This window comes from Lethenteron reissneri, chromosome 22, assembly GCF_015708825.2.
Source record: "Lethenteron reissneri isolate LAM-NWPU_2019-01 chromosome 22, ASM1570882v1, whole genome shotgun sequence".
Lineage (NCBI taxonomy): Eukaryota > Metazoa > Chordata > Hyperoartia > Petromyzontiformes > Petromyzontidae > Lethenteron > Lethenteron reissneri.
The window spans coordinates 835,164-857,969 of NC_083800.1; the positions used below are offsets into that span (position 1 = coordinate 835,164).

The 22,806-nt window shown below is 56.8% G+C and overlaps 2 protein-coding genes across 4 annotated transcripts in view; both read right to left on the bottom strand.

Annotated features, from left to right (window-relative positions):
• The window catches only part of FBXW4 (F-box and WD repeat domain containing 4), a 48,468-nt gene extending 40,334 nt beyond the window's left edge, over positions 1-8,134 (bottom strand). For all 3 annotated transcript variants that reach the window (XM_061556220.1, XM_061556218.1, XM_061556219.1), the window contains exon 1: positions 7,818-8,134. In XM_061556220.1, the coding sequence (XP_061412204.1) occupies positions 7,818-8,131 (314 nt within the window). In that variant the 5' untranslated portion in view covers positions 8,132-8,134. The remainder of the gene's footprint in view (positions 1-7,817) is intronic.
• Positions 8,135-11,084: 2,950 nt separating this feature from the next.
• Positions 11,085-21,200, bottom strand: LOC133345485 (fibroblast growth factor 8-like). Its single transcript, XM_061556250.1, has 5 exons — positions 20,187-21,200; positions 19,150-19,186; positions 16,509-16,689; positions 14,986-15,092; positions 11,085-12,240 (listed from the first exon to the last, which is right to left on the bottom strand). The coding sequence occupies exons 1-5, from the start codon at positions 20,204-20,206 to the stop codon at positions 11,902-11,904; spliced, it is 684 nt and encodes a 227-aa protein (XP_061412234.1). The 5' UTR covers positions 20,207-21,200; the 3' UTR covers positions 11,085-11,901.
• Between the last annotated feature and the right edge of the window lie 1,606 nt (positions 21,201-22,806).

Below are 22,806 nucleotides of genomic sequence, written 5' to 3' on the forward strand. Positions count from 1 at the left end.
GCCACAACACCCATAACCACAACACCCATAACCACAACACCCATAACCACAACACCCATAACCACAACACCCATAACCACAACACCCATAACCACAACACCCATAACCACAACACCCATAACCACAACCCCCAGAGCCACAATCCCAACAGTGTGCATGGCTGGATGGAGAAATGTGTCTTGTGTCTTAGTGCCTTCGTGCACTCTGTCTGCTTGTCTACCGGTCTGTCTGTGTGTATGTGTGTCTGTGTGTCTGTGTGTCTGTGTGTGTGTCTGTGTGTCTGTGTGTATGTGTGCGTCTGCCTATTCCATCTGATACAGATGCAATGGAAGGCTGAACGATGCACAGGTGCAGTCGATGAACAGCTCCCAACCATGTTGTGTATGCTCATCTGCTAATTGCCACTCACTCTGAGAAGGAGTTGGAGACTCTGCTGCTGAAGCTGGAGAGTGTCACTAAGAGGTGGAGCCTTTCCATCAGCTCCACAAAAACAAAGCACCTGCTTGGGTATTTTGTGCTATCAAATACTCTACCTCCATCAGCTCCCCATGAGTAATGGGGTAGTTGTGGAGAGAGAGTGGAGGAGTTCGCATACCTGGCCTGTGTGCTTATAACAGGCAGCAGAGGTCTCACTCAGTCAAACAGCATTCTTGTCATCGACTGCGTAACGCTGTTGTGTGGAAGCTGCCTTCCCATCGCTCCACACGAACCTCTGGGTCTTCTTGGCCACAGTCACGCCCTCCCTTCTCTACGCTTGCTAAAGGTGGACCCCTCTAATGGAACATCTGCACCAGTGAGAAATATTCAGGCTAGCCTGCCTACGATCCATCCTGCTTTTGACCAGGCTGGATTGTGTGAGGATCTCACAAAACCTTTAAATATTTGTGCACAGTCCCATCACTGAACTCCTCCGGCAATCAAGGCAGCGTTGGCTGGGTCACGTAGCCTGCATCTTCAGCCACTGCATGCCCAAGCAGCTTTTGTTTGGTGGGATAGTGGGGGCTAAATGGGTGCGGCACGGGCTGGATAATACATGGTACAGCAGCATGTGGAGCTGAGTAGACTTGCCGATGACTTGTACCAGCAGTGTCAAGATTGGCTCTGTGGAGGAGGTTCGTGAAGGATGCTACGAGGCAGTTGGAGGCAGTCACCTTCCAGCAACAGCAGAGGGCAGAGAAGCGACGCTCACAACAATGAGCGGAGCGCCGGGTGGATAAAACGCAGCAAACTGGCACAGTGGGAAGTACAGGCGGTGCATCTTCCAGTCATCTCTGTCAACCCATAGCGCCTGGATCTGTCAGCGAGCCTTCGACACGTCACGTGGCCTCAAATTGCACCGAGGCTGACACAAGCGCCGTGGTGACGTCACCGCCGCTTGCTGGCGAATGGCGGCTGTTGTCGTTGTTGTGTTGTCGTTGTTTCCGTTGTCGCTGCTGCTGCTGCTGTGTCTACCTGTGTCTTTGCGTGCACAGGGAGATCATTGTCTCGAATATCGAACGTGCAAAGTAACCTGCGCAGGGCCCGGGCCCCCGGCCTCCAGCCCCCACACCTGCAGCCTCCGGCACGGTTCAAGGCAACGCGCAGCTGATAACATTCATCGAAACAAAATAACAGCGGCCCGTAAAAGGGAAACGATCGGGTGAATGTATAATAGCGTCTCGTATAAAAACCCTGAATAAGTCGTTCTGTATCAGCAATTAAACGGTAACCTTGAGACCGGGGTGCGCGCAGGCCCAACCCAGTCGCCATCGCCCTCCTCAGTCGTCACCCCGCGAGCGTCGTCCCTCGCGGTCCGTGGCGAGCGCGTGCCCTGGGTGGCGTCGCGTGGGGGTGTCACGCCGACCGGAGCTCTGCGCCCTCCACCACCCAGCGCCCGTCGAACAGAACGAGTTGTGTCACTTGGAGAAACCCGTCGCTTGATTTCGGGTTTAGAGGAGAGTGGGCTGTGGAGGAGCCCATGCCAGGATTGTCGATAGTACATTTGCTGGTTCACTGGGAAAATCCCAAATTGCCTGGCGCAATTGTCATCGTCATTATCAACACAATCAAACCAATCATCATCGACAAGATCAACGTCATCATCATGATCAAAATCATCAACACAATCTTCAGCTATCACAAGCATCATCATCACCATCAACACCATCACAATCATAAACATCATCACTATCACGGTCATAAACATCACTGTCATAAACATCATCAGTATCACCGTCATAAACATCATCACTGTCATAAACACCACCACCACCATTCAGGATTGCGGTTCAACAATCGACTCCTCAACACATTATCTACTGCTGCTGCACTGGCATTACTGTACTATTATGATAGACTTTGATGATGATTATAGACTCTGATGATTATTAGTATCCGCTCTCCCTCTATGAAACGGGTTGCACGTGCACCACGGGCGACAGTCGTGAACTCTTGAACGCATCGCTGACGTGACACATCCCGGGAATTACCGACAATCGGCAGGTCAGCGACACGCAAATGTTGCGTGACGAGACAAATGGGAATGATCCCAACGGCAGAGAGACAAGACGAGGGGCAGAGAGAGTGAGACACAGGACTAGCGAGAAGGACATGCAGACGAGGTGAGACACTTGTTTATGCTGTCGAATCGCGACCTCCAAACGAGACGAGCTGTCGAACCGCTGAGGTGGTGAACGTGCTCTGCCAGACACAAAGACAAAGATCCCCCGTTAAGCCTCTCACAGACTGTAGGGGCAAGTGCTGTTAGCGAGCACCTATGAAGGCCGAACCGGTACACGAGGGGGTGGGTGGCCAGAACCACGCCCGACCGCCTTTGTCTCCCCAGTGGCAATCTTTACACACCGCACCAGGTACTTATTTGAGGCCGAGTCGACCTAGGGGAGGCCCAGGACCGGTTCAGATAATCGTCACTGGTGTTGGCCCTGAGCGGGAATCGAACTCGGGTCGCCGGGTTCATAGCGCAGCGCGCTAACCGCTAGACTACCGCTCCCCCAGACACACACGCACACACGCGCGTACACACAAACACACACACGCACACACGCACAGACACACATGCACAGACGCACAGACACACAGACGCACACAAAGATCCCCCCTAGAGCCTTAAAACAGGCTGTTGGGGCAAGTACTGTTAGCGAGTAGCACCTGTGTACCTTCGTAGCGCAGCGCGCTAACCACTGCGCAAAAGGCTCCCTCCATGCACACAGACACGCAGAGCTAACCCCCCAGTCATACACTCCCAAGTGTCTCCTTCCTTCCTGAGCTCCCAGGTCCCCTGGGCCCCGTGACCTCCGTGACCCCCTGATTCCCGTGGGGGAAGGGGAGGCGGGAGGGGGCGTCACGCCGTGTCAGCGCCACACGCCCGGGCTCTTGACCCGTCCGGAGGAGTTTGACCCCCAACCCAGGCCACTACGGAATCGCTGATTGCTTCCCCTGCCAACTCCATCTCCCAATTTGTCGTCCCCGCACTGTGATCGCGGAGCCGTGAAGCGGGAGGGAGGCCCTGTGACCCGAAGGGACCCGAGACCCCAATTTAAGAGGGAACCTGACACCCTGGCCTCAAAGGGACCTGGGACCCCCAATCTGAAGAGGGGACCTGGAACCCCAATCTAAGTGTGGCCCGGGGGACGACAGCGTGAAAGGGCAACTGTGACCCCAGCCCCAGCGGGAACCTGGGCCCCAGTCCACGAGGGGACCTGAGAGGAGCCCGGGGTCCCACACGCCTGGGGCCCCGGGGGGGTCGCTCCACAACAGCACAGCCGGCCGGGGTACAATCCCACAAATTAATGACCGCACTCTACTAATTACAGTACACCCTTAATTACCAATTAGCAGGGCTTTGATCTCTCACTGGATATGTTCCGGATCGCTGTGTAGACTGGACTAGGTAGGCACCTGACGAGCAGCAGCCCCAGCCATGGTGAGACATATCGTGGATGTGGGTGTGGTGTGCCGGGTGTGGAAATATTTTCACCGACCAAGACAGCCCGGGCTGAAATCAACCTCTGAAGTTACCCCCACATCTCTCGCTCTCCTCACCTATCTCCGACTCTCAACTCTCACTCCTCATCATCTCACTCTCACTCTCCCCACCTCATCTCTCCGCCACGCCTCCCTCTCTCTCTCTCGATCTCCAGTTAGTAATTGCCCATTCCTACACAATCATCGCGCTCCAATCACCTGGTGCACAACCTTCACCGACGACGTGAGAGAGCCACACTCGCAGCGCCGCCGAGGTGTAAGCTCGGCCATTATGTTCCTGTTGATGAAGCCGATACGTAGAGGAGGAGGTAGGGGGTGGTCTATAAACGGGGGGGGGGGGCACGGTGATTGAGAGTCGCAGGGGGAAGGGGTGGGATAGAGGTTGCACCTGGGCCCCCAGTCACAGGGCGTTAACCGCTAATTGAAAAGGCAGGGTTAGGGTAGGGGGTCATGTTTGTTTTGGGGGGGTGAGGGGTTTGCCCCCCCCACCCACCACAACACCTCCCGTGGGTCTTGCCTGGAGGCAGAGATGGAGAAAGAGGAGAGAGAGGGAGGGGGGGGGAGACGAGAGGGGGGGGGGAAGAGAGGGGGGGGCTGGAAGAAGAGACAGGAAACAGAAGAGGAGGAAGAGGATGGAGAGAGGAGAGGGGAGCGTGGTGAGAATAGACGAGGGAGATGGTGAGAACCAAGAGAGAAGCGAGGAGATACAGAGGGAGACAGGCGAAAGGTAAGAGATTAAGTTCACCCAGGTCGGGTTGATGGCGCGGGATTATATAGCGGCACCCAGCATACCACATCAAGTGTACCCCTCTCTCACACGATGGCTACAGCTGCGAGTCACGTGCCACCTACTCCAGTCTGCCGGGCAGCCGAGGCAAGTTCAGTGAGAAGTTAAGCCCTGGGAGAGAAGAATGCGAGCACAGAGAGGAGAGATCGACGGAGACTTTCGTCAAGAGGGGCAGAGGAAAGAGGGAGAGAGAGAGCGAGAGAGGTAGGAGAGAGGATGAGAGCGAGGAGAGTGGAGAGCAGGCAGGGGAGAGGAGCAAGTGGGCGAGGGAGATGGGGGGGGGAGAGAGGGGGGGGAAGGTGGGGGGGGCCCCGTGTCTGCGCCCCGGGGCCTCTCTCACGCCGAGGAGCGACGCGCTCCCGTGCGCGTCCCTCCTCACCTCCGCTGACCCATACCGCCCGCGGGGAGTTCCCACCGCCCGCGGGGGCCCCCACCCCCGGGCCCCCACCCCCGGGCCCCCACCCTGAGGCCCCTAAACCCGCTTGCCCATTAGTCAAGCTGTGAAGACTCGAGTGCTTGAAGTTAGTCGCATTAACCACATTTTTATTTTATTTTAGACCGAGTCGAACTGGGGGAGACCCAGGGCAGGTGAACACCGCTCGCCACGGATGTCGAACCCGGGTGGGCAGGAGAGGAGCGCTGTGCGCGAACCACGCCAACGCTCCCTCCACATATAGAAGCGTACAGCCGACGATGCCCCGTATCGACTTGAGAAGACTGCTGGGGCAAGTGCTGTGAGCCTGCGTCTATGACAGTCGACAAGGCGCACGAGGGGTGGTGGTGTGGCCAGCACCACGCACGGCCCCATTTGTCTCCTCGGTGCTGATGTTTACACACCGAACCAGGTACTCATTTAAGGCTGAGGTCCAGGACAGGTTCAAATATGCACCACTGTTTATTGGTAATAAATGGGAATCGAACTCTGGTCGATGAGTTCAAAGCGCAGCACGCTAACCACTGCGCCACCGCTCCCTCGTATACTCTATGAGGCACTCAAATACACACACACAGATAAACATCCCCCTATACCCTTAATAGCCTGTTGGGGGGGAAACACACCTACTCACGTGCTCAAACGTACACACACATACGTGTACACACAGTGGCACGCCAAGATTAGACTTGCACATCCGCTCGCTGCCACGTGTTCGCCGCCATCGCTGTCTCATCACCATCACATGTCCTCCACGCTCACCAGCAAAACAGAGTCATCGTGAGGCAGCAACATCACCCATCGCAAGAACCACCATCAGTACGCTCAGACACCATCACCAGGACCAAGCCATCACCACGATGCTCCCATCACCATCACGATGAAACCGTCACTCTCACGATGATTTATCCCACCATCACTACCCTCGGTATAAGTCAAGCACCTCACCATGACCATCACCACGGATTTCCCTCCACCAACAACACAATTCCACCACAATCACCAAACCCCCCACCATTACCATCCCCACAACCCCATCACCAAACCCCTACCATCACCACCCCCCACCATCTCATCTCCAAACCCCTACCATCACCATAAACCGCACCATCACCACATCCCCCCACCACCATCACCACCACCATCACCACACTAACTCCACCAGCCCTCCATCACGGTCAGCGCGAGACCCCGCGGCGGCTGCGGCGACGGCTCGCAGCTGAGGAGGCCGCGTGGCGTTGCGGCGCGATGGATGTAATTGCCTCCCAGCGCAGATTTCATTTCACTTAATTACATAGAAACACACAAACACGGCCAACACACGGTAACAACGGGGCGGAGAGCCACGAGTCGGGGGGGGGGTCGGGGGGAGGCACGCGTGGTGCATCACCCCCCCCCCCCCAACACTCATCATCACTGTCTCCCCACCATCACCCCCCTCCCCCAATAATCACCATCCATCACGAATCTCCCAACCGTCATCCTCATCGCAATACCCCCACAGTGACTTGTTCCTAAAACACACCGCCACGTGGCCCAGGTGTGGTGGCTCCTGGGATGGCACGTGTGATCAGCCCCCCGCCCCCCCGTAGTGTCAGAGGGGGGCTCGAGGCTCAGATCCCCTCCCCCCATTCTAAATTCTCAAGTCACGTGATGCACAAACTATTTGCAATGGTTAGATGTGGCTTGATCACGTGTTTAAGCAACCTCTGGACCTATTTTATTTAGTGTTTGGCATTCATTCAAAGTGTGTTTAGCAATGATGGCGCAGTGCCTCCACCCTGAGTTTCTGTATATTCCCTCCCACTTTAAACTTTCGGTGGGGGGGGGGGGGGTGTACAAGCTTGAGGCAGGGGTTAGTGGATCACGTGGAGATCTGTGAAACTTGTGAATCGTTTTCTCGGCTGCGAGGTGGTGGCCAGGAAGGGAGATGGGGGCTGTATAACAGGTTGGATTTGTGAACCCGTATGTGTGGAACTGTCAGTGTACAAAACAGCTCGATGTATCAATCTGGGGAGGATTTATGGATACTGCGGCTTCCACGCGCAAATATTCAACCTCCTTAACGCGCACCTGTACTTAGATGGGAGACTGTCTGGAAACAGCAGGTGTTTTGGCCTTAAGTTGTGAGGTGGGCATGAGATGGCAGTACATATAAGATTGCATGATTCCCTGTGTGAGGCGCTTTGAGCTGTAACCCCTCGTATAGAGCGCGGTGCTGGGTTTTCTCCGGATCCTGCGATTTCCACAGTCCCATTCATTCAACTGTCTAAGCATTCAAATGTAGCGGCAGGACCCTCCTGCAAACCAGCGTCTTGAGACTCCGTGAGGCTTTGCGGGGTGTAAACGCGAGCCACTGCTGCGTGACACCGCGCACGCGAAACGCCGCGAGAACTCAGCGGCGCCGTCGACGAGACGGAGCACGTGGTGGGCGCGGCACCACGTGACCCGCTCCGACGTCTCGCCGGGAGCCCGCCCACAGCGCCACGTGACCAGACCGGCCCCGGCCCCCGAAGCCGCACGTGATCGCGCTGGACCAATGGCGAGAACTCCCGGGCAGAACCGGGGGTTGGGCGGCGAGAGGAACTCGGGGGGGGGCGCGTGGTTCCTCACCGGTCCGTGCCGTCGTGCGTGATGCCCGTGTTGATGGACATGCGCGCCACGCGCCTCCACACGCAGTCGCGGCCGCACAGGCGCCTCAGCTTCCCGCTCGCCTGCGCCACGCGGCCGAGCGAGCGCGCGTCCAGGTAGGAGAGCAGGAGGAACACGATGTCGTCGGGCAGCTCCAGCAGCGACATGGGGCCCTCGCGGGCCCCCGCGGCGTCGGCCTCGCCTGGAATCGCGCCGTCCCGCGTCATCGCGTTGGCCGCCGGGCCGCGCGTGCGAACAGGCCTCGGCGAGGGCAGCCCCGCCGAGGCCACGCCCATCGCCAGGACCCCAACGCGTGGCCCCGCCCACTCTGCACAGCCCCGCCCCTCTCTACAGCCCCGCCCCTCTATAAAGCCCCGCCCCCTCTCTACAGCCCCGCTCACTGCACAGCCCCGCTCCTCTCTACAGCCCCGCCCACTCTGCACAGCCCCGCCCCCTCGCTCCGCTCGCGTGCTCAGGTTTGGCGTCAAACTGCGGGTGGAAGGGGCGGGGCGGGGGGTGTAGTGGGGGGGGTAGTGGTGGGGGGTGTAGTGGGGGGGGTGTAGTGGGGGGGGGGGGTAGAGGGGGGGGTGTAGGGGGGTCGTTCAGTGACGGGGACTTCCACTCGTAAACACAAAGTGGTGGTAACTTGGCTTTGCGTCGCGAACACAAGATCCGTGTCATTGGGCGAGGGCCCACGTGGTGGTGGTGGTGTTTATGCCAAAATTCGTTTCGTCAACCCTCCACCACCCGACTCACTTGTGAGGGGAAACATGTTTTTTCTTTCCACAGTTTGATAAATAAAAAAACATCCCAAGAGCTAATGATGTTGGCGTGATGTTTATTGCTGTTGTTGTTCATTTGTTGATGTTTGCTTTTTCAACAATGCCAAACAAAGTGCGGCTTCGAGCCAGGCGTGGCCCTGCATGACACGCAAGCGTCTGTTTAAAGACTCGGGAGCCAAAACACGGAGTTTTAAGCCTTGATGAGATAAATAACAATAAAGACACGGTGAGGTCGATCACTGAGGGTCCCAAAACGACGACCCACTAGATTATGTACCGACCTGATTGACGTTTTGGGTGGCATCTTATTGGGGCAAGCTCTGGAATGGTTTCGACTTCTGTTGAGGGCCCGTCGGTAAATGTCCCCGCCCATGGAACTAGAGGAGAGGCAATGCCCGTGAACTGTGGCACCTTCGCACGAATAAACAGCCTCCCGAGCACAGGGAAAACGCCGTGAACCACCATGACCCAGACAACACCGACAGCTGAAGGGAGGAGGCCATGGGTCATGGGTTTAAGGGTCTGGCCACCCCAGATCGTAGCCATGAGGTGGTCTCCCAGCACCATGTCTGTAGGGGACTGAAGCTGCCAACTCTCCGGACGCTGCCGATGAACACTCGAGAGACACGGAGAGGAACCGGCAAGGATGTCCCCCGTGCCGCCACCACCACCGGGACCACGTCCGCAACGCTCACGCCAGCTGATCACGCAGAGTCGGCAGTTTAGTAAAGAGGTTTAATAATATGCAATAATAATAATTATATACAATAAATATTTGGTGAGGGCAAGGCAAACCCGTCGTTCGGTAAAAAAAAAAAACGCGATATAAAATACAGCAGCAGAAAGAGTCGATCCACGGGGTCAAGAACACGGTGCAGAGAGGCCGGACCTCCTGGCCTGGCACGTCCAGGTGTGGCCAGGTGTGGCCAGGTGTGGCCAGGTGTGGCCAGGTACGACCAGAAGTCTCCCCCCACCCCACCCCACCTCGATAGTCATACACATGTTACCTACACACTCGTCCAGAGGTAACTGGGTACTCATTCATCCGGGTGTACCCAGGTACTCGTCCGGATGTACCCACACACAACTCGACCAGGTGTAGCCTGCTACTGATCCAGATGTACCTGGGTAGCCATCCGCATACACCAACTTATCCACGCACCTCCGATGACCACGGTTGGTGGTTCAACATACATCCAGATGTACTGTACTCGTCCGGATGTGATTGGGGACTTATTTGTACCCAGCTAACAACAAAAGTACCCCCTATACTCAAATACCCAAGTGACCTTGCCAACCCTACCACCGGGCAGGTGGGTGGGTAGGTCAATAGTTGGGTGGGTGGGCAGGTAAGCGGATGGGTAACCTGTTTTTGAACAATTTTACCGCATACCGATTTTCAAAGCACACAATTTGCGTCACAACGAGCACTCTTAAGAAACAAGCATTCGTATAATTCACTTTGAAAATCGGTATGAGGAAGACAGGTATTGAATATCTGTAGCCTGCCGGTTAAGTGTGTTGGCTCGGCAAGTATGAGACATCCCCATCTCACAGCAATGTCCGTAGTTACTACACCAGAATGGGCTATTCAATTGTGCAATTTCCCCTGTTACTGATACATATGCGCTCAGATTCATCTGGATATGTCCAGACATATCCAGATACATGCTCATCACCCTGGTACAACCAGATACAGTACATGTGAATGCATGCACGTTTACAAATAACCCGAGGTACATCCAGACGTGTTAATGATGCAACTATAAAGCTCTTCAAACATTGAAAACATAATCCAGATACATTCACACACGCATCTTAACATACACACACACACAAACATCCCCATCATCCATAATAGAGGTTTTTTTGGGTTATATCGCGTAAATATATAAATGTGTCGTTAAACCCGCCACCACCCGACACAGCCAACTAGTAAGGGTTGTCACGTAAACAGAACGTGCCAATTCGTCACTAGTACAGCACACCGGTGTGTTGGAGAGCCAAGCCACAACATTTACAATCTGAGTACGACGTTTCGCCAGTAATTACAACTAGCTTCATCAGGCAACAGTCAGATTTGTGGAGAAGTCCACCTGTTTCGTTCCTTATATAGAGGCGTAGATGTGGTGACCCCATCATAACCACATGCCTGACCACCACACACAGACACCTTCACACATTCCCACACAGCCTCAAACATGCTCAGCCGCCTGACACACTCGCACACCCCACTAGAACCTCACAATCACAAGCATACACCATCACCCTCGCCCTCACACCCCCTAACCTTCCACACACCCAACGCTCACACACCAACCACATCCTATCGCACCCCCTACACGCACTCTCACCCTCACTCTCACCCGCATTCTCACCCTCACTCTCACCCTCACTCTCACCCTCACTCTCACCCTCACTCTCACCCGCACGCACTCACCCTCACTCTCACCCGCACTCTCACCCGCACTCTCACCCGCACGCATTCACCCTCACTCTCACCCGCACTCTCACCCGCACGCTCACCCGCACGCACTCACCCTCACACCCAAGGGCAGCAAGGCCACCCTCGTCTCGCCCCTCCCGCAGAAGGGGGGGGGGGGCTCGCCTCGTGTGCGCGTTCAAGTTTGTTGATCGATGCTTTGTAACGCAAAAAATATATAACGACATTATTATAATAACGACAACGACAATAATAACATTAACGAGGCGCGCACGGCACGCGAGCTCACCAAGGCGGAGTCCGTTTTAAAGTGGTTTCTCGACGGCCAAGGCCCGGAGGCCTCGGTCTCGTCCACAGTGGCTTCAGTCCCTTAGTCATGACGCGTCCGTCACCCCGGCCCGCAGGGCCCACAAGCAGTGGCGGGAAGAGGCCGCCCGCTTACCGTCCAGCCGAGCCACGCGAGGCTTCAGGTGGGTGGCCAGGGAGGCCCGGTTCTGGTCTCCTGGAGTTCCTTGAGGATCTTGAGTCCGCAGAGCTGTAGAGCCTGAGGGCCCAAAATCGCCTGAGGTCCCTATGGTCCTATGGCCTTGTAGCCCCACAGCCCTGGAGATCCATCCTTCCATGATTCGATGGCCTCAGGCACCATGAAATTAAGGTCACATGGCCTCAGTGAATCATGGCCATCAAGGTCTCAGAGTCTCCTGGTCCCAAGGCCCCCCGAAACCTCGCGACCCCCGTTCACGACGCCCAAGGTACCCGTTGGCACAAGGTCTTCACGTCGTCCGGGCCTCACGTCCCCGTGGCCACATGGCCCCGCGGCCGTGTGGCGGCGTTGGAGGCCTCATCCCCGCCGCTGGGCCCCGTGCCTCGACTGCCGGGTGCGCCTACTCCTGCGACCGCCTCGCCCCGGGCCACCGTTACCGCCGCCGCCACCGCCGGGCCCGCTGCCCGGCCGCACCACCCAGAAGATGGGCGTGACGGGCTCTTGCGACCGGCCCCGCGTCAGCCGCTTGATGAAGTGCACCTCCTGCTGGCCGCGCATCGTGCGCGTGCCGTTCTTGGGACGCCCGTGCCGGTTGAAGGCCATGTACCACTCGCGGTGCTTGGCGCTCTGCAGCGCCGTGTAGTTGTTCTCCAGGTAGATCTCGATGAAGACGCAGTCTCGGTTGCGCCCGTTGAGCTGCCGGGAAGCGCGGTGGAGGGGGTTGCGAGGGGGGAACACGCATCAATGGGTTAGCCGGGACACGTGACCTCCAGCACACTTCCCTGCCCCCAGTAGTCTCGTGGATAGATGCCCCCAAAAGGATCACAATTCAAAAGAGCAGCTCGACTCTAAAGTGGTGCCATTTGTTCACGTGCAAAGTCATCTCTGAGAATCGTGAGAGCAGGACCATGTGAATGTTGCCAACGCTCTCCAAGCTCTTGACTGGATTTCATAACTTAACATCAAACTAATCCTCCATTAGACATCGTTTAGGCCCAAAAGCCTCGTGGCCCACTTTACTTCACGACCCCTGAGGTCCCATTAGCCTCAAGGTTCTATGGCTTCTGTGTCTCAAGGCCCCCAGTGTCACCTCTAAATGTGTGGGGCAACCCGAGGTGATGTTCTCAGTGGCAATGTTGCCACCATCATTAGCAGCAGCAGAATCATGAGAAGCGTCGTACGAGCATGACAACACTACCCTCATCATATCTAACTGCTGATCTATTTGGTTGTGAGCATTGTTCTTAAACTCACTCGGTGAGTCAGATAAAACTCTCACAGTCGGCGCATCGTTAAACACGTGGACACTGCGCAACAGTTTACTTGGCTATGGCGGGTGGTGGAGGGACTTATGACAGAAATTTGGGTAAAATTAAAGTACGATCGCGGCTGTCACGAGGACGACAACGACGTCGACCTGTTTGGAGGTTCACGGTGGTGACGATCGTTGTACAATCACCACGACACATTCATTGCTCTTGTCATCGCAGTGACTCGAGTCACTCGTGCAAATGAGATTCCTTGTCGTGGTTTTCTCGAGTTCTCACCTGGTTCAACAAAATCAACTTGAAACTCACAATAATGGGACTCACTCTCCTCACGCAGCCATCTGTGCTGTGGACTGCCTGCCCTTCACTCAAAACACAAACTTCCCACTGCAAATCACAACTTATAGTAGGGCTCCGCAGCCAATATCGTGATTCGAAATTTATTTTCTAGTGAGATCACGGTGTAATGTAACACTTCACCACCTGAAACAGCCAAAATGAATGAAATTGCCACGTGTTGTATAACCGTGTAAGGATGCGCGCCAATTGTGAACCTCTAAACTCTCCCGCTTGCCACAGTTGAGTGGAAGAACAACACTCCTCGCGACCAGATTTAGTGGTTGTGAGACATGACATTTCACTTGGAAACTACGTCAAGCATTGTCACGACAGTATCTAGGAAGTCAGAATTTAAAAAATCTGGGTGCCGGAGGAATTTGACGACACAAACCTGGTCCAATAATTGCTTGGTCGAGCCCAAAACAATATTTTATGAGTCGTAGACAGCCTCCTTTATTTCGAGGCACATATGCGGTGCAGCGCCTCTCACTTGAGTGCTCACGCCCGCAGGCCCACTGAGTGTGTTTCATTTGTCAGTAGAGCCGGGCAGCAACGGCTCGAAAGAGATGCACACAGACGCTAAAAGTTCCCGTCACCTCGCTTCATAGGGAAGGGGGCTTCCCTGAACGTGTCTTACAAGCAGGGCTCAGCGCTAGGGGGAAGGGGCCGGGGTGGGCCCTGCACTACCAAATGTCTCCTGTGGCCCAACCCAAGTTCACTCTCCTCCCTGGCGGTAAATCACTGCTGTGGTGGTGCCCCCACAAAGCGTTCCTCCTGCCGCCCCGCCCCCCATCCGCGCTTGTAGAACTCTGGTCACATCCAATGAGCGAGGCCCGGGGGAAGGAGTCGCCGAGCAGACAACGGCGTCTCTCTTCAATGAGATGGCACGCTGCATCATGGGTACCCGGGATGCAGCGTATTACATTCAGATGTTTGAAGAGGTTGTTTGTGAATGTATCTACTAATGGGTACGTGCGTAGACCAATTAGGTTTATTCATCTGAGAACATGGTGTGTGTCGGGGGCCCACGGTGTGACCGCGCAGCTTTAAAATATTCACTTAATCTCTCTGGCGTCTCTGCCTGCCATGACGACGGTCCATTGCCCGAAACGTCGCCTATTATAAATATCTCCTATTATTGACGAACACGTTGAGGTTCTGTCTTGTTTGAATACAGTAGCTGGGCACAGGGCCCAGAGATCCAAGACATCAGACAGCCAGCAACAAATGGTACGGTCAATGTTGTAATAGAAAAAACAGAGTCAAGGGAGTCAGCTAGGAATCGCGCGAAGTGATTTGTTATTCGAGCTCGGGCAAAACAGGCGATGGTGATGATGGTGGTGGTAGGAGGAGGAGGGAATTCCAGAGTGGAGCCATACGAGGAAAGAATCAGAAAGAGAAGTGAGGAGACTTGCAGTGGTGAGCGAGCGAGTGGGTGGGTGAGTGGTTGAGTGGGTGAGCGAGTGGGTAGGTGGGCGGTTGAGTGGGTGAGCGAATGGGTAGGTGGGTGGTTGAGTGGGTGAGCGGGTGGGTAGGTGAGCGAGTGGGTGGGTGAGCGGTTGAGTGGGTGAGCGAGTGGGTAGGTGGGCGGTTGAGTGGGTGAGCGAGTGGGTCGGAGGGTGGTTGAGTGGGTGAGCGAGTGGGTAGGTGGGCGGTTGAGTGGGTGAGCGAGTGGGTGAGCGAGTGGGTCGGAGGGTGGTTGAGTGGGCGAGCGAGGGGGTGAGTGCCGAGTCTCGTGCACCGCTGCTGACGCAGTATGCACGGGGAGGCACGTGTCGTGCCGGCAACGCGGCCATGGCGATGCGTGCCCACCGCACGCGCGGCCTCCGCTCACCTTGCCCACCAGCTTGCCGCGCTTGTTCATGCAGATGTAGTGCCCCGTCTCAACCCCACGGAGCCGAATGTTCCCACCAAACGAGTCCGTCTCCGCCTGGAGCATGGCTGCGGTTGAGACGCGACAGAGACGGCGAGAGAGGAATTCAACAACGGCAACAAGCAGCAGCAGCAGCGGTCACGTGCCAGGCTGGGTGCGCTTGGAGTCATCTTCGCTGTGCGATACAACGACTATGACCCCCCCCCCCCCCCACTCAATAGCTTGAGCGGACTGTTGGGTTCAGTGCTGTTCACGAGAACCCACGACGATGTTCAGAACGGCACACGAGGAGGAGGAGGTCGTATGACCGGTTGGGACTCAACTACATCACAGGGGCAGGTGAAAGACGTCGCTCCAGCCGCCACGTGCGCGGGGCATTGGGCGGGACGCGTCAAGGACGCTGACTGACGGTCAAGAGCAATGACAGACAGGGAGCCAAGGAATGGAACGCGTTCAGGGAGGGGGGCGCCCGCGGGGGAGATGGAGCGACGGGATCGGCTCGTGCGCGGCTGCTGGACGGATTGTTATGTCGCAGGATCGTGAGTGATGGCCACGACTTGGCCGTGGTCCTGATCCAGCAGTGGATTGATCATGGCTGACGGTGGTCATGATGGTGGTGGTGGTGGTGGGCGACACTGCACGAGCCTCGTGGGCGCGCCAAGGCGCCGCACCTCGCGTCGACTTGGAGCAGACATCGCCTGCTCCGTCTCCAGTGCACGGCAGGGCGAGATGGTGAGGGCAGGTGGGGGAGGGGAGGGAGGGGGGGCAGGTGGGGGAGGGGAGGGAGGGGGAGGGAAGGGAGGGGGGTAGGTGGGGGAGGGGAGGGAGGGGGTAGGTGGGGGAGGGGTGGGAGGGAGGGGGGCAGGTGGGGAGGGGAGGGGGGCAGGTGGGGGAGGGGAGGGGGGCAGAGGGAGTGGGGATGGCGGGCGGGCGGGCGGGGGGAAGGAATGGAGAGGGGGGAAGGGAGGGGGAGAAGGCGGTGCGGGGGGGGGGAATAAGGGAAAGGGGGAGGGAGGCGAGAGGGAGAGAGATGCAGGGAAGGAATGGAGAGGGGAGGGGGGAGAGGGGAGGGGGGAGGGGGGAAGAAGGAAAAGGAGGGAGGGGGGAGGGCGGCTGCACCTGGGCGTGGGAACTGGCGGAGCCCCCACGGCCCCCCCCCCCCCGCCTCGAGTACCGGGGCCACCACGGGCAGCAACTGAGAGCGCAGCAGCGAGAGTGGCTACACCGCGAGTGCAGTGCTCGTGACGGCAACCCCCCCCCCCCCCCCAGTATTAATGCCCCCCCCTGGTGGTAATGCCCCCCCCCTGGTGGTAATGCCCCCCCCCTGGTATTAATGCCCCATGTGGTGCCTCCACGCTCGCTGCGCGGCGCGACGTCCTGACGCCCCAGCGCCTGGCCCCCTGCCCCCCCCCCCTCGCCCCCCCCCTGCCCCCCCCCCCTCGCCCCCCCTGCCCCCCCCCTCGCCCCCCCTGCCCCCCCCTCACCGTGCGGGTCTCCGTCGTCTCCGCGTGCCTCGATGTTGCGGCCCAGCACCTGCACGTGCTTGCCGCTGGTGCGCGAGTAGAGTTGGTAGGTGCGCACGTGCCGCCGCGACGCCTCGTCCGTGTGCTGCGCCTCCTTCTGCACGTGGCGCCCGAAGTCCGGCGACGGCGTGGGCGACACTAACTGGGGGGGGGGGGGGGGGCGAGAGTCGTGGAGGGTTGCGGGGGGCACGCGTCAATGGTCCACAATGGGAATCAGAATCTCGATTCGTCCTGGGCTATGGAACTCTTTTTGGCAGATTTCCAGTACGGGGGGGCGGGGGGGGTTGGCAAGTTACAACAAACACACCAAGAGGATGCGGGTCAACTCTGTGGCCAGTCGCGGGGGGCATGGATGCACGGGGGATTAGAGGGGGGGGGTGGAGACGGGCACAAAAGCCGAAAACGTCAAGAGGCCAGCGACAAACAGCACTCCTTGTGAAGGTCGGCGAATGCGTACGAGGTAAGCGTGTAAGCCGAGTGTTGACATTCAGCAAGGTTATTTGTTGTGAAAAGAGCTTGTGGGGGGGCGATGCGGTGATGCGAGGGAGGGAGGGAGGCGGCTTGGAGGGGAATTCCCAAGTGGAGCAGTGACGAAAAAAGAAGCAGAGAGAGAGAATCATCACCACCGTCCGCAGTGGGATCACCATGAGGAGGAGCATGATGAGAACATCCACACTGACAGAGCGACACGATTAGCTACACTATCATCACCATCACTATCATCACTATCAGCATCACTATAATCACCATCATCACCACCACTATCATCAGCATCACCATCATCATTATCCAGTATTCAGAATTAAAACATTCAGCTCACATCGACCATTATTGATTATTATTGAAATCACATCAGCAGCAGCATTGTCAACTGTTTATCAGTCACAATCACACCATCATCCATCAAAAGAGCAATTATGAATTAGATCATTATTCAAATCCATCATCAAATCTCCCAGGTCTCCCTTGGGAAAGGGCTCGTGATGTCCATTGTGCTCTCACCTGGGCTACAGGTAAGACGGTCACTCGACCAGGAGGTATTTATGGATACGGTGGACAGGTAGGGGTATGGTGGACAAGGAGTGGTGGACGGACAGGAGTGGACAGTATGGGGAGATCTGTCAGGCAGTCGGAGGAAGCGAGAACAGGCAGCTTAGGGTGGACAGGTAAGAGGTGACCCGCACAGGTAAGAGGTGACCCGCACAGGTAAGAGGTGACCCGCACAGGAGACAGATGCATCGGTCGGTGTGGACGAGAGGTGGAGACGGGTGGGAGATGTACAGGACAGGTCAGGGGTGTTTGTCCAGACGTTGTGAGATGGACAGGTGTTGGTGGTGGGGGCCCGGGGGGGGGGGACAGGTGAGGGAGATCACAGATCACGCGAGGCGCCTCTGTAATTAGCGCCGCGCGCCCAGCCCCGCTAATTGGCGTGAGCTCATGACGTCAGCTCCCACGCCGCGTTAATTGCGAGGGACAGTGCGCGGCGCGCGCACGTGAGCAGCCATGCCGCGCACTGTACACGCGCACGTGTCCGCAATGTGCACGCGTGCACGTGTCTACACTGTACACGCGTGCACGTGTCTACACTGTACACGAGCACGTGTCTACGCGTGTGTGTGTCTACAAACACACACGTGTCAACGCGAATTAAACGACCAATGAGACAGGCGTGTGGATACACGCACAAAGACATACACATTTACAGACGCGAAGACAAAGATGCCCCGTGTCGCCTTTATCATGCGATTGGAACAATTGCTGCGAGCGAGCACCTGCGAAGGCCGGGATGGCGCACGAAAGGGGTGGGTGGCCAACTCCACGCCCAGCTGCCTTTGTCTCCCTCGTGGTGAAGTTTTCTACCCACCGCACTAAAACCTCATTTCAGGCTGAGTCGACCTAGGGGAGACCCATGACCTCGGGTCGCTGGGTTCGTAGCACACTGTGCGTCAACCACTGCGCCACCGCTCTCCACGTGGGTACACGCACTGCGCCAATTAGGGAAGAGGTCGGACCGAGGGTGCGAGAGCACGAGGGGATGGGCGGACGAGGGGATACGGGACGAGGGAGTAAGAAGAGGATACGACGGGACGGGAGATGAAAGGGGTGACGATGGGATAGGCGGTGACAGGGGAGACGATGGGATGGGAGAGGGGAGGAGGCGAGGGGACGGGAGTGGGAAGCCAGTCGAGGTGCCAGACTCAATCAGCGTCAGCGCGGAGAGCCGTCACCCTGACCCCCAACGAGCAGAGGGCCCTTGAGCATGGGTGCCGCGTGTAGCTCTCGGCCCGAGTTGTACCCCCACTCGCGAGACACGCGGAGCGACTCACACACAGTACACACACATCGTAGACGCATGCCTACAGCCTACAGACAGACACATGGACATACACACAGACACATGGACATACACACAGACACATGGACATACACAAAGACACATGGACATGCATGCAGGCAAAGACACAGACACGTGCATAAAGACACACATACACAGACAGACATACAGAGACCCATACACCTACTCGTACATACAGACATACACACAGACAGACGGAGACCCACACACCTCCTCGTTCACACACGCACGCGTGCTCTCACTCACCTGTACTTGGAGGTAGAGCGTGAGTAACCGCGAACACCTAAAGACAAACACACACAACACACATATTCACATACACACAAAGACAAAGGTCCTCGTACAGGCCACATGGACTGCTGAGGCAAGTGCTTTTGGCGTGCACCGACAGTATTTCAACCCGGCCCGTCGCGCTCTGCGGTGGTGGACCACGCCCGGACACCTTTGTCTCACCAGACACTTACTTAAGGCTGAGTCAACATAGGTGAGGCCAAGACCGATTTAGCTGTCTCTCGCCACTGATGTTAGCCGTGGCGGGGACGCCGATTCTGGCGGAAATGTTCGCAGTGCACTGAGCTAACCATTGCGTCACCCATCCCCAAATTCACACGCAGTCACAGAGACACACAGGCACACGCACACACAGACTGACATGCACACACATACATATAGACGCCGGAACACACACAGACACACACATACACAGAGACACACACACACTCATAGAACAGCAGCATCCGCCGTCAGATTCATACAGAGACACACACAGACACACACTCACAGACACGTAGATGCACAGACACACTCAGAGACACACACTCACATTCGCATTCAGACAGACAGTCACTAACATACATGCACAGACTGACACACACATACACACACACGAGGAGACACTAATATACACACTCACATACACTGACACACACTGACACACACACTGACACACACACACGCTCACACACACTGACACACACACACGCAGGGTCACGGTCAGGGTGAGAGCCCCCACTCCCCACACCCCCAACCCCCCGTGGCAGCGAACGAAGCGGCGTGGTTCGGGATGTGGATGATGCTGCTGCTGATGATGCTGCTGACACTGCTGCTGATGATTATTCTGCTAACGGCAATGAAAATGATGTTGATATGGCTGCTGGAGATGCTGCTGATGATGACTAGACTGACGACCGTGCTGCTGCTGATGATGATGCTGATGATGCTGCTGCTGCCGATGATGATGCTGATGCTAGGCCGGGTGTCCGCTAAGTGCCCGCGAGACTCACAGCTGCAGGAGCCTCGCCATGGCTTCGGGTTCCGTGCTGACGAGTTCAACTCCGACCCACAGGGCGCCAGGGAGACACGCGGCGGTGGAGACTCGCCGACTCACAACCCCCGGAGCCCCGCGTACTGCACGCGGGAGCCTGGCCGCTACTGACGCTGGCTCTGCTGCTGCTGCTGCTGATGCTGCTGCTGATGATGATGATGATGTTTCGTCTGCTGCTGCTGCCGCTGCTGTTGATGCTGGCGATGATTGTTTCGCTCCTCCTGCTGCTGATTATGTTGCTGTTCCTGCTGATAATGCTGCTGCTGATGCTGATGATAGTGACGGCTATGATGATGATTCTGCAGTTCGTGTGGCTGCCGCTCCCGATGTCGCCACTGCTGTTCCACTTGTTCTCGCTGCTGCTGATGCTGCGGCTGCTGCTGTTGATGCTGCTGATGATGCTGCTGCTGATGATGCTGCTGCTGCTGCTGCGCTCCCTGCCGAGCGCCGCGCATCGCTGAGACCCCGGGAGCGCGAGTCGCCCCGGGGCACACGAGACGAGACGAATCCGCGTTGCTTCTCCTCCGAGCCGAGGCCGGGCCGCCGGGCAGGTGCCGGGCAGGGGCAGCGAGAGGGCAGGGCAAGGGCAGCGAACAGCAGCAGGGTAGAGCAGGGCAGCAGGGGCAATCCGTAAGAGGTCCACTCACCCACCCCCCTCGTAAAAACCCTCGTCTCGCGTCTCGACAGCTGCAGCAGCAGCAGCACGGAGAATGGAAAATCCAGCCGGGCGGTGCCCTGGGGATGACGGCGAGACGGAGCGACGCGAAGGGCACGGCTGCCTTGTACGCGATGGGGGCCGGCGGCGCACGAGGCTGTCAGGGGGCAAGGCTGTCAGGGGGCAAGGCTGTCAGGGGGCAAGGCTGGGCAAAGGGCAAGACGATCGCCGCGGGCAGCCGCGAGTCGCGACTGCCGATCCACCGTCTCAGATCTCCTCTCCGACTCCTTCGCGCGCCCTCCTGCTGCTGCTGCCTGCCGGGATTGTCACGCGAGTCTGGGTTTTTTTATTTTTGTATTTATACATTGCGTGTGCATGTGTGTCCCTCCTCCTCCTCCTCCCTGCCTCACTCCTCCTCCTCCTCCCCCCGCATCACTCCTCCCCCCTCTCTCCCCTCTCGCTCCCCACCTCTCTCTCCCCCACTCGCTCTCCCCCCCTCTCTCCCCTCTCGCTCTCCCCCCCTCTCTCCCCTCTCGCTCTCTTCACCCTCTCGCCCCCCCTCTCTCCCCTCTCGCTCTCTCCCCCGACTCAGCTGCGCGGCGAATGACTCCTCCACCCACCCAGGCGGCGGCGGCGGCCGTGATGGTCGTGATGGTGTTACATGGATGGTGAGGGTAGTGGTGGTGTTACATGGATGGTGAGGGTAGTGGTGATGTGATTCTGAGTGATGGTGATGATCATGGTGGTGATACTGCAGTACTTCTCATTGACATGATTCATCCTGTCATCCTGTCATTCTGCTCTGATTCTGAATGATGGCGATGACGTAAACGATTGATGTGAGCCTGAATGAAGGTGGTGGTGGTGATGGTGGTGATGATGATGATGATGGTGGTGATGGTGGTGATGGTGGTGGTGGTGATGGTGGTGATGATGATGATGGTGGTGATGGTGATGATGGTGGTGATGGTGGTGATGATGATGGTGGTGATGATGATGATGGTGGTGATGATGATGATGGTGATGATGATGGTGGTGATGATGATGATGGTGGTGATGGTGATGATGGTGGTGGTGATGGTGGTGATGATGATGATGGTGGTGATGATGATGATGGTGGTGATGGTGATGATGGTGGTGGTGATGGTGGTGATGATGATAATGGTGGTGATGGTGATGATGGTGGTGATGGTGGTGATGATGATGGTGGTGATGATGATGGTGGTGATGATGATGGTGATGATGATTGTGATGGTGGTGATGATGATGGTGGTGGTGATGGTGGTGATGATGATGATGGTGGTGATGATGATGATAGTGGTGATGGTGGTGATGATGATGATGATGATGGTGGTGATGATGGTGATGATGATGGTGGTGATGGCGGTGATGATGATGGTGGTGATGATGATGGTGATGATGATGGTGATGATGATGGTGGTGATGGTGGTGATGGTGGTGATGATGGTGATGATGATGGTGGTGATGATGGTGATGGTTGTGATGATGATGATGATGACGGTGGTGATGATAATGGTGATGATGATGGTGATGATGATGGTGGTGATGGTGGTGATGGTGGTGATGATGGTGATGATGATGGTGGTGATGATGGTGATGATGGTGATGATGATGGTGGTGATGATGGTGATGGTTGTGATGGTGGTGATGATGGTGGTGATGGTGGTGATGATGGTGGTGATGGTGGTGGTGGTGATTATGATGGTGATGGTGGTGATTATGATGGTGATGGTGGTGATGATGATGGTGGTGATGATGGTGATTATGATGGTGATGGTGGTGATGGTGATGATGATGGTAGTGATGATGATGGTGTGATGATGATGGTGGTGATGATGGTGGTGATGGTGGTGATGATGGTGGTGGTGATGGTGGTGGTGATGGTGGTGATGATGGTGGTGAC

Excerpts from the sequence above, each read along its gene's own strand:
- LOC133345485 (XM_061556250.1), bottom strand. The coding sequence starts at position 20,206 with ATGGCGAGGCTCCTGCAGCT. Across the intron at positions 19,187-20,186 it reads ATGGCGAGGCTCCTGCAGCT|GTGTTCGCGGTTACTCACGC; the intron begins GTGAGTCTCGCG and ends GTTTGTCTTTAG. Across the intron at positions 16,690-19,149 it reads CGCTCTACCTCCAAGTACAG|TTAGTGTCGCCCACGCCGTC; the intron begins GTGAGTGAGAGC and ends CCCCCCCCCCAG.